General features: G+C 33.1%; 1 protein-coding gene across 2 annotated transcripts in view; it reads left to right on the top strand.

Annotated features, from left to right (window-relative positions):
• The window catches only part of LOC149796752 (uncharacterized), a 162,354-nt gene extending 150,647 nt beyond the window's left edge, over positions 1-11,707 (top strand). For both annotated transcript variants that reach the window (XM_089961402.1, XM_089961401.1), the window contains one exon: positions 1,144-11,707. In XM_089961402.1, the coding sequence (XP_089817528.1) occupies positions 1,144-1,257 (114 nt within the window). In that variant the 3' untranslated portion in view covers positions 1,258-11,707. The remainder of the gene's footprint in view (positions 1-1,143) is intronic.
• Positions 11,708-12,707: the final 1,000 nt, after the last annotated feature.

The raw sequence follows: 12,707 nt of genomic DNA, 5'->3' as shown, positions 1-12,707 counted from the left end.
TTGCCACATAAAATGTGACCAAACTTGTTCCATTTATAGAAGCACTGAATAGCCAGCTTTTTGATGACATTATGTTAACCTACCTACATGCCTACCTAAAAAGGTGTGAACAACTCAACTTTTTAGAAGATGAGTCTTTCCATATATCTTTTCAAGCAGGATCTGGCAGCATACTTCTTAAATTGGGGCCCCAAGTGGCCAAGTGGTCTAAAGCACTCTCCGTTACAGATCACTGCCATCTCACCTCTGTCTGCGTGGGTTTGAGTCTTGGATTCGGCCAATGTTGGTATGTGAGAAAGCTTGCCAGTAGCTTCTCGTGGGTCGGTGGTTCTTTCCGGGTTTACCCGGGTTCTTCCTCCACCATTAATACTAGCTGCCATGTATAGCCTATCATGTGCTGAAAAATGGCGTTAAAGCCCACAAGAACAACTTCTTAAATTTATGTACTGAAACACACCATGTGACTGTTTCCATTTATAATCCTCAATATTTGCACTGCCCAATCTGCATGTTCTGAGAACAAATTGACACTGGTTTTTGTTTCATTAAACTTGCACAATGACTTGTATTTCAGGGCACCAGAGGATGATTCCTGTATTTCAGGGCACCAAAGGAAGACTGTACTATATTTCAAGTCACCACAAGATGACTGGAATGTATTTCAGGTCACCACAAGATGACTGGACTGTATTTCAGGTCACCACAAGATGACTGGACTGTATTTCAGGTCACCACAAGATGACTGTACTATATTTCAGGTCACCACAAGATGACTGGACTGTATTTAAGGGTACTGGTAGCTTCTAATTTAGCACAGAGTTTATTTATATTAAGGTATGCTTTTGTATCTTACACCAATAAAACTTGGTACTTGTAACTATGCAAGATCACTGTTTCTGACAGAATATCAATGGATTTTAACTCTGCATTATCACCATCTCATGCAGAATATCAGGGGGTTGTGGTAGGTGTCATTTCACGGCAGGACAAAGTACATATCACATTTCTGAAGTTTGTAAGTGAAGTTTATGGACGAGTTTGATTATTTTGACTGAATCACTCCTTGTCCAACCCATGGTAATATGATTTCAAATGTGGTAATATTGAAAGTTTGTAACATCACTGGATCATTTTCTGTTGCAGAAAACAGCAGTCCAGATACGTGAGAAAACACAACAGGAAAAGTTTGACCTGAGTAGCAGCAACAGAAAATCCAAAGTTCTTGATATGGTGAAAAGCTTTCAGAAAGTCAGCTAATTTACAGGAAACAGCCGGATAGTACCATGTATTCTTGAAGAGATTATGTAGTTCTTTTTTAAAGATAAGTTTCCAGATTTTAAAAATCCCATAGACTTCTATAATAAATCACATTTTATAAGTTTGTTATTGTACATTTGTTATGGCATTAAGGATTTTCTAGTCCAGGTCCACCCAAAATGTTGGCCAAATTTAAACATTAAAAATGTGTGGATAGATTTCTTTGTTTTCAGTGTCCATGGGAACATGTAATTCCAAGATTTGGGAATTATTTGGTTTTACAGGAATAGGTCGATGGCTCAGCTGATTTGATTAAATCTACAAGTCTTAGGATATTTATTTTCCCCCTTCCAATAATAATATCGTTGTCTGTTGGATTTTTAGAGTTGGACTTACATATGGCTTCATACTGTATAATGTAACAATGCCTTAGATATAATGAAAAGAAGCATGACCACAAAGTTTTGAGGGAAAGTTTACTTCTTGCCCATCTTAGAGTGTTTCAGTATATGGCAATAAATTGAACTCAGCTGCATATCAATGCAATTTCACCCAACATCGCCCTGTAATCTTGAAACTTCTGAGCAAAAGACCTAATTTCACTTAAATACTGAAATTTATAGTTAGAGGCAGAATTTTTAATGTTGCTTGTGGGACAGCAGTTTCTGTGACTTAAACTTTTTTTTAAAGTTACAGAATATACAGACTTTTTGAATTTGAACTGGAGTCTGTATTTTAAGGCTCCAAATTGTGAAAGGATATGTGTCATACTGTTAATTACTTCACTACAAAATTGTATATGACACACTAGAAAAGGTTATCAGTTACTTAGCTAATATGTTATACTATTTTAGGAAGCATTCTTTGGAAACATGCAGAGTAATTTCATTTTTCTGTACAAAAGTTTTAACCTAAACAGGCAAAAATTTCAACAGTGATGTTAAAATTTCACATAATTTTTTAAAGAAGAATGAGTGACATAAGTATATAGGAATGTTTTAGGTTTTGTCATACTTTAATGTTTAGTCCAAGTCGCATTTAATTTTGTTTCCTTTACATGTTGTGCTTCCTCTTGAGTTATTTTGTGAGGAAAGAAAACAGTTTACAAAATGATAGGCAGTGAATACAGTTCCTATTTGATAATAAAGTCTTGGTATGACTTTGTTGAAGTTGTAAATAAGTTCTATAATTGTCAAGTCTTACCACCTTATCCATATGGCGTACTAAGACAGGACTTAAGTTCTTCTGGTAGTGCTTTCTTTGTATCTATCAGGAACAAATTTATTTTCTTGTTATGTGGAAAAGAAGATTCTGTAGGTGAACTTTGAAGTGAAAGTAGAGTTTAAACTGTTGGGCTCAGCTATTTATAAACAGCATACATGTATATTTACATGTACCATAATATCGCTTTCTGCTCAATGGATGCAAGGATCTTTTAAATGACAGTTACACAGTATGTTAGCAAGTGAATAACTGTTTAAAGCATTCTGCCTCAAATCAGGTAAATGAACTTTTATTGTCATTTTGATATCTGTTAAGAACAGGTCCATCTCAAATGTGGTCACATGAAGCTAGTTGATTTTCTACAAATATGGTCAAAGAATGCTTACCAGCTGAAACTGAAAATTTGTTCACTTGAGCATTTTGTTTCCTTTAGGATTTAATGTTGAATGCCTTCAGATTTTTATAGATTACCATGTCCATGCAATGTGCTGACATTTATCCTGTTCTTGTAGCCATTGGTTAGCTCGACCCGCATGCAAATATCACTTGTATTTATGACAGTTGTGATGTATGGGGCATTAGACTTATTTATTTAATTGCAGTGTGAGACATGATAGTGATATTTAAAACTATTGTTTGCACTTATTTTGTATAGGATTAAAAGTGTTTTGTGTATGCACTGATTTTGTACAGAATTGAAAATGTCATGTATGCGCTAATTGTGTACAGGATTCAAATTTGTTGTATGTATGCGCTAATTTTGTACAGGATTCAGTATCATACATGTGCGCTAATTTTGTACAAGATTGAAAGTTTCATGTATGCGCTAATTTTGTACAGGATTCAATTTGTCAAATGTGTGCACTAATTTTGTACAGGATTCAGTTTGTCATATGCGCTAATTTTGTACAGAATTCAATTTGTCGTATGCATGTGCTAATTTTGTACAGGATTCAATTTGTCATATGTATGTGCTAATTGTGTACAGGATTCAAAGTGTCGTATATATGCACTAATTTTGTACTGGATTCATGTCATCATATGTCCTAATTTTGTACAGGATTCAGTGTGTCATATGTTGGGAGTCTGGCCTAAACTAGAAAGCTTTTTATCTTTGTCAACAAAAAAATCTTTGTGAGAGTGGGTGTAGTGTCACTGGATTGTGGGGTTCAAGTGTCAGTGAAAAATGAAAGATCACTCTTGATTTGATAACTTAAGCTCAAAATTCATGGTTACAGATGTTACATTTATTGCAGGCAAAACCAGTCGGTCAAATATCAAGGCCACAAAGGTTTTATTTAAAATAGGCCTCACAATTTCTGTTTCAAATCATCTTGTAAAAAATTAAAATAAATGTGATTGGTTGTGGACTTGCCATAAATGTTTTAACATTCCTTTCAACCCATATTGGCTAGGGGCCCCGAGTGGCCGAGTGGTCTAAAGTGCTCACCGTTCCGGATCACTGCCATCTCACCTCTGTCTGCGTATGTTCGAGTCCAAGGCTCGGCTAGCGTGGGTACATGGGAGAGCCTGCCAGTAGCTTCTCGTGGGTCGGTGGTTCTTTCCTGGGTTTTCCAGGGTTCTTCCTCCACCAGTTATACTGGCTGCCATATATGGCCTATCTTGTGCTGAAAATGGCGTTAAACCCCAGAACAACAACAACAACAACCATATTGGCTATTTGCAAAAGCCACTGAAGAGTCAGGAACAAGTTTCCCAGATCATTATTTATTGTGCTTATGTGTACCATTTTCAGTAGTAATAAGTCAATAGTGCAGACTTTTAGCTAAGTTAGCACTTATCATTTGTATGTAAAAGAAATGCAGCAAGGGGGTCTCTTTTCACTGTCACACAAATGGATGAATTTATTGTTATGTGTGTGAATATGTGCGAGTTTTCTAGAGAAATCCTAGGTTTGTTGATTTACATTAAAAAACTGGTTTATTGCTTTAAGGTAATGGTTGATTGCTTTAAGGTAACGGTTTATTGCTTTAAGGTAATGGTTAATTGCTTTAAGAAAAATTGATTATTTTAACTTCTGAAATATCATGTCACTTAAGTACTTTCCTTTTAGCTCAGTTAAATAATTTATAATAGCAAAATTATAACATTTGTTTCACAATTTTCACACAATTTTGGTTTTGTTCACAGTGCACAGAAATATTTTGTTTATTTTCTCTTTGTTAAGAAATGTAATGATCATGCAAAAACAATGCCTTGGAAAGGTTTCTGTGAACAGATTTATGCATTGTAGTTATTTGAAGGGTTTAGTATATTTGCTAGCTGAGTGAGAAGTATCACGTTTGTTCTGAGTTTTGCTTTTCTAGAGTAATGCTTTTTTAATCACCTGGCACGAAAGTCAGAATTTTGTTTCAGCAGCGTAAAGTATGGTGATACACAGTAGTCACTTTTTCACTGGCAACATTGTAATTTTTGTCATGATAATGTCTGTAATAGGTCTTAAGGGTGGGATAATTTCTGTAATAGGTCTTAAGGTTGGGATAATTTCTTTAATAGGTCTTAAGGTTGGGATAATGTGTTTAATAGGTCTTAAGGTTGGGATAATTTCTTTAATAGGTCTTAAGGTTATGATAATTTCTTTAATAGGTCTTAAGGTTGGGATAATTTCTTTAATAGGTCTTAAGGGTGGGATAATGTCTGTAATAGGTCTTAAGATTGGGATAGTTTCTGTAATAGGTCTTAAGGTTGGGATAGTTTCTTTAATAGGTCTTAAGGTTGGGGTAGTATCTGTACTAGTTCTTGTTGTACTGATGTTGTGATATGCAAGGAGTTATTGTCTTACCTGAAGTAGAAAACTTGTATCATGGTGAACAGTGTGACAGTTTTACATTAAGTTGAAAGTCAAACATTTTCTACAGTACTTTCTGCATTCAGCAGAAACTTTAGGATACCATTACTAAGGATCTCAGGTTTATACACTGATATTCTCAGACTTCTGTCTTGATTGTCTTGCCTACTTTAGCAGAAATTTTGGTTCATCATTGTTAACAATGTTAAAGTTTTGTGTTAAGGTTTTTAAACCTTTTGCATTTGTTACTGTGTTAATCATTAACTTTTGTGTACTATTACCATAAGTTTGAAGTTTATACACTGATGTCCTAAGAGTTGCTTTCTTGCCTGTCTGACCACCCAAAGCAGAAAGTGTTTCATCAGTGTGAAGAGTGTTAAATTTTTGTTTTTAAAGTCATATATCTTGAACCCAAGTTGATGTATTCAATTGAAATTTTGAAATAATTGTGCAACAGGTCTGAAGTTTAAACACCAATAAGTGAGAAGATTATTCCTTGCCTGTGTCACACACTCAGGCATTATGGTCAAAAGTGTTGAAGTATTATGATCAACAGTATTAAAGTCTATGAAAGTCAGATACAGAGAAATGCATTAAGTATATGGATGCAGGTGAGACACTGGGTTCCATTGAATGCCTGTTTCTACTTTGATCTTTTGTATACCTGTTAGAACATTTACACTATTTCTTATAATGTTGCAAAAGATGATTATTTATGTATAAAGAAATTCTGTAAAAATAAATATTGCTCTTTAGTCTGAGTATATAGGGTTATACAATATAACAATAGTTCCCTACCCCTTTCTCACTCTTGCAGATTATGTAAGTGTGTGTGTGTGTGTGTGTGTGTATATATATATATATATATATATATATATATATATATATATATATATGTATGACAATACTTGTCCCTCTACCCCTTTGTACTCTTGCATGTAGAAAAATAGTGTAATGTTAAAAGAAAAATGAACTTTTGCATTATTTTTAAAGGCTGTGATTGTAGTTTTTGTGAACATTTTTTTTGTGTAAAGTATTTTTGTTTTTTATGTTAAGAAGTTGATATTATGATTGATTAGTCTTGTTCAGCTTGACTCTCCTGTGACTCCAAGAGTTCTCTCCCATAGGCACAAGTCTGGAAAAGATCTAAACAGTTAACTTATGCTCAAAATGAGGCTTTGCAGACAGTTGATCAGGTCACTGATTGGTTAAACCAGTTAAATTACAATAAACCATACAGATTCCTGGTTGAAATGTACAAGGTTGTTTTAAATTTTGTGTGGTTCTTTTTTCTAAATTTGTTATATTTGCTGCTGACATGGATAGCAATAGGTTAAACTATGCCATCCACCCAAAGTTTGCACTTAAACAATTTTCCATTCACATAATCTATGTGTCCAGTAATTAGCAATACATGTCAAAAGTAATTTATGCATCCAATAATGAGAAATATGTGTCAAAGTAATTCATGTGTCAAATAATGAGCAATATGCACGTCAAAGATTTATATTTATGTAAATAAAAATTATGGTTGATATCTACAGAATTTGAGTTTCATACAGTTTTTGAGATTTGTGTATATTGAGAGAGTTGGAACAATTTATCAAGTGGTGCAGCTGTGTAGGGGGCAAAGTGACTGTCCACTAAGTAATACTAATTGGTAGAGTGGATTAATCTTCAGTCTGTACACTACCATTAGTGGGTGCACATTTGTCACTAATTTCAGTGACTTTTTATAAGATCTAGTCATCATTGCTATGTGTCTAAAGTACTCATGGGTGAATTATGTAGTTCATATAAGAATTGTTGTTTAACTATAATGAAATAACAATTGAGAAGACTTAGAATCAATTTTTAGCATTTTTATGTCATCCAGAAAGACTGATCACTCAGAATGTGTGCAGAGTATCTCATCTTATATCATGGGTGCTCTAAGTTCAAAACTTGATTAATTGGGTTCTTGAGTTCTGTAAAATAGACAGGAAAAGTTTGGGTTTTTTTACACTTGAAGTTTCTCGATGTCATTAAATGGGAACAGTTTTTATCACATTTGTGTTATCTCTATTGAGTCTTGAGATGTCTTACTTGTAACAAATATTCAGATCTCCAAATTATTAGAATATGATATTTTGTCTGGTAAACATGTCTCCAAGAACAGTATCTGGCAAACATGTCTCCAAAAACAGCAACATGTCTTCAAGAACAGCTTTAACGGCTGTCTAGGAAACATGTCTCCAAAAACAGCTCTAAAGGATGTATGGCAAACATGTCTCCAAGAATAGCTGTAAAGGATATCTTATAAATATGTTTACTCTATAAAGACTTTCGATTATAACAATAATAATAATGTAAGGTTTTCTATGATCACACACTTACTGGAATATATGAGAAAGAATTCTAGTATGAAATCGGGTGGGGAGGGGGGTAAATCTCATGTTAGATCTGATGTTTGAGCATACCATATCCTATAATCACTGTAAGATTAGACATGATCCTTTAATTGTTGTAAGATTATATGTGATGAAACTAATTGCTTCAAATTGACCAGAGTTCTGTTTAGATGATTTTGAGTCTCAGAGACATTAATTTGATCTCTTCTTTTGATCTTGACTCTCCCCTACCCATTCATTTATGCACTTTTTTGTGCAATTTCTAACATTCACTTTGCTAATTAAGAATATATTGTAGAGTCTGTTTTTGTATTGAGAACTAGCATTTTATAACATAAGTTGTTGATTTTTTTTTCTTCTTTTTGAATCTTCATTAGAATTCAGGAGGGTGTATGGAATTGTTACCTGAAAATCACTTCACCTTTAAATTGTACTTTGGTGACCTTGGTTTTAATGAAATGACAATAATGTTAGTAACCATGGTTATGATGGTGTTGGTAACCATGGTGATAAAAAGATTCAAATTCTTGATTATAATCCAGCTGAACCCATGTTGCAGCAGATCTGAATGGTGGTTTAATCTGAATCGTAGCTTGGTCACAAAACACCCCAGCATGAATTTTTCTCATCTTTGAAATTTCAGGTTGTTTTGTTTTTGTTTTTTTATAAATTAAACACTGTATCACATCATGTTCACAAAAATGTATTTAAATTTAGCTTTCCTCAGAGATAATATCATAATTGTCAGTAAATAAAACGGTGTTTTTACTGTTTTTCTTAGGGTAGCAGTTTTCATGGATTTTTGGGTTGTTACATTTTGCCACAACTTAGGTAAAACACCCATTGAACAAAAATCACTTGTGAAGACAAGAAGACTAACCACCAATCCATTCATTGAAATATCCATGAAAATTTATTTATTCACATTATTGCTAATTACAGCATCTTTGGGGCATATTGAGGTAATAAATTATACTTTTCCTTGACATTCCTTAATGTAATTGTTAATTTTTGAATTCTGTTATAGTATATGCCTAGATAAAATATTTTGATCATTTATGCATTGTTATCTTAGAACAAAAAGATTAATTTCATTGTTCGAGTGTGAAATTTTTGACAGTTTGTTACATTTACTCTTCATCATTGTTTCGAGTTGTGGATAAGCTTCGTATTTGTACACCATTATTTTGATAAAAAGTATATAATGAAGCTTTCAGATTGCATTCAGATTATGCAAAACATTTGAAACATTTAGTCCAGATTTGATCAGTGTGAACTTGGCTAGCATGACAAGTTTGGATATTTCAGGCACATTTGATAGTATTTGATAACTTTGAAAGTACTCACTTGAGTAGATCCATAAAATAGAATGCACCCTGAATTGGTCTTGGCACCAATAGCAGTGTGATGAATGTCTTGATGATTCCAGTCTGGCATGATAAATTTATGTTTTGCTGTGTTTGCAGATACCTAGTCATATGCTAGAATACACTTACTTTATAATCTGAGTGTAAAATATCCAGTCTGTTGAGTTCTTATTTGGGGTTCTGAATGTTAAATGGTTAGTTTATTTGCGTCATTTGTTGGGGAGTTTTCAATTTGTCTAGGTCTCATGGTAAATTAGGTATTTAAGAGTGTTAGTTTTTACTTTGATTTAGATTAAAACCACATTTACAGATAGAGAAGCTTGTAAACATTTACAGTTTTATTATTTCTGTTTATATGATTTTGTTTTTATTAACGAGTGATGCAGACTGAAATTTAAGATCAAGGTTTAAGATAAATGACAAATTTCATCAAATACTTGAGAGGCACATTAACACCAGTACTGTCTTCTAAATGAAGCCAATGTAGAACAGAAATTGTATCTTGATTAGCATTGTAATTCCAGTAAATAATGTGTTGCATTTTGGTTTGTTCTTACCCCCTAGATACTATTAAAACATGAAATAAGTAATGAGAGGCAGGTGTCCCATTCATTGGTTGTATGAATTGTGCTTATTTATTAGATTTTTTCATTTTCTTTAAGATATTTATAGTTACAAATTATTTTACTTTTTATTCATATCATGTTGATAATATTTGTTAATAATTATTATGAAGACTAGCAAACATGAGGCAACATCAATGCATGCACTTTGAAATTTCCTTTGTCTACTACATTCTTTTTAATTTCCCTTATTAAATACCAGAAATCAGAGGGTATTTTGTACACCGTTATTGAAATAAAAACCAAAACATTAATTTGAAACTTAACAATTTATTTGTTCATCTTAATGTCAAAAAGTTTGAAAGAACATGCCATAAATTCTTAATTTAATTCACGCAGTTCTTTGTGTTGTAGTGACAACATAAATGAAGCTGTTAAAACTTCTTGTGGGGAAGATTTTTGGCCACAAAATATATGCACTCTTTTTCCATTTTGTCTATAAAGCATCAGCATTTTAGCTTGTTATTATGGGCCATTTCAAATTGTTTTTGTTATAAGCCAAGAATCCTTAATTTTGGGGAATCAGTAGTTTGGGGAACAAAATCACTACTATATTGCACAGCCTGTATGTCTGTCCATTCAAGTGGCAGCTGTTTTCATTTTTTTTTTTTAAGTTAATTTTCTTTTCAGTGAAATTGAACTGAGAGTCTTAATTGATCAATAAATACTGTCCAATCTACTATGTTTGCAGGCCGCTTACCTGCAAACAAAACATTGAAAATTTCTATTAAAATTTTAAATACATGTAATGTGATTTTGATTTCCCAGTTATCTGTGTTTTATTCTCTGTGTTTTCTGTAAACAAAAGAGTTGCATCAAATCGTTAACTATGGTTCGGGCAAAAGTTTGGCTACTATATGACCTACTCAATGCTTAGTGTAGAAAAATATTGAATGATCACCTTAATGCAATATTAATGGAACTTGGTGTAAAGTATATAATAGGTAATTGAGTTTGAATTTGTTTTGGAAAATAAATATTGGTGTAGATTCATTGCATTTGGGGTCTGATTAGCAAGTTCATCAGCCACTATCAGAAACAACTGGTTGACAAAAACATTTTATAGTTCAAATTAAAGAATTTGTATTTATTTAATGCATATGCAACTGCTAGCAGTGTACATTTGGCCTATAAATAGAATTTTTTTCTTGAAACTGAGTTTGAGCTTTGATATTTTGTTTCAACCAATCAGAAATGATTTTACTTTTGAAAGCTCATTTCTGATTGGCTGATAGTTCCAATCTTGGTCTCCAACTAAATTGTCTGATCTCCAAGCCAGTGCAGCTATGGCATTATGCACTATCGCATCCAGGTCTACAGTTTGTTTTGTAGGTAACTTTTAACATAGGCTCTGATCTGATGGTGCATTATGCAGTGGTGAATCAGAATCAGTATTGTTTACAGTTGCAGATTGTGGCAAGTAAATAAATATATTTTGTGTCTGTTGTCATATCAACATGTTTGCACTATGCATGTGTAACATAAAATCTGTTGTGACAATTTTTGTCAAAGATTATTTTTACATTTTAGAATACACTGTCTTGAAATTCTAGCAGTAAATCCGGTCTTGCTTGTAACTACATATTTGAAACATAATTTTGTATACTGAACCAAATGCTCAACATGCTATTGATTATTGCTCAGCATTAATCTTAGATTGTTTTCATTTGAAAATGATTGTATCAATATTGTCATAGGTGTTGTATCAGCAAACTGAAAGTATGTCATAATATCAAAAACTCCATTCTCGTTTAATAACATATATATTAAATTGTGAAACTCAGACAGACATAAAGCATTGTAGCACAGCACACTGCCAACCGTCACTATAAACATTATCAGTTCGGGATTAATCCTGTTGATGTACGTGTTACTTGTATCAATTATTTACATTATGCAGCCTGGAAAATGTATTTGTGTATATTGTACATTGATGGATATATGTAACAGTTATTATTATCATCATCAGTATTCATTGCATACAGTTGTACATATTATAGTATACTTGAAAGAAATAAACCAAAATTATTACATATAGGTCTGTTTTCATCTCTTCATTTTAGTATACTGGGTGTTCATGATGGATAGTGTTGATTTCTGTTTCCAACTGATGTGAACTGCATTTCATGGTATTTTTTCAAAATGTTGCTTACAGATTGGTCTTTGTTAGCATGATTGTTGAATCTTTTGTCATGCCAGAGATCAGTGTCATAAAGAAAGACAGTAGTTAATAATGTCCATACATCAGTCCAGCCATCTGGTGTTTAATGTTGAGATATGTATGTCCCTAGTTTGCATCAGTTGAGAATCATCACAATTCACACACAGCAACTGCATCTGCTGGTGGAGTGGCAGGTTTTAATGTCAAAAAGATTCAGTCTCAAGGTCACAGTGGTGTTTCAATTTAAATGGGTTTTAGTGGTTTAATTTATTGTACTTGGCTTTTTCTGCTATTGCCATGGATTAATTACCTGGCATTACAAAGAATGTTACCATGAAAGATAAAATATCTTGAGCAATTTGTTCTTCAGAAAGCTAAAAGTTGTAACTAGTCATTTGTTTTATATGGTTTGTTTTGTTTTTAGCCCATTAGTCCACAAATCCAGGTGAACTTATGCTAGGGTCCCGAATCAATTGTCTAATTCCTTGTCTGTGAACAATTGCTTTTTTCAAATTCTTAGACCAAGAAATAATTTGAGCAGTTTCAAAAATGACCTCGTAGAGGGCATCCTGGAAAGAAATGGAGATTGCCAAAAATGGTGGTAAAAAACTTGCAACATCTAGCACAAAAGAGAAAGATCAGAGGATCAGTTTTATTAACAAATTAAAAGGTGAGGATTTTGTACGCCGATATCTAGAACTTCAACAGCAACATATGACTTTACGGATTAAATAAACATTGAGAAACATATATTAATGCCTGTTGAAAGCACAGCAGAAAACTATCTACAATATAGTACACAACCAGAATATTCCTTTGATAGAACAGTTCAAAGGCAACCAATGAAATTGCCCAAGGAAATGTGCAAAGGGTAAA

The sequence above is a fragment of the Sinohyriopsis cumingii genome, chromosome 6 (assembly GCF_028554795.1).
Source record: "Sinohyriopsis cumingii isolate HCF-2022 chromosome 6, ASM2855479v2, whole genome shotgun sequence".
NCBI lineage: Eukaryota > Metazoa > Mollusca > Bivalvia > Unionida > Unionidae > Sinohyriopsis > Sinohyriopsis cumingii.
This window is presented reverse-complemented; position numbering and strand designations above follow the sequence as displayed.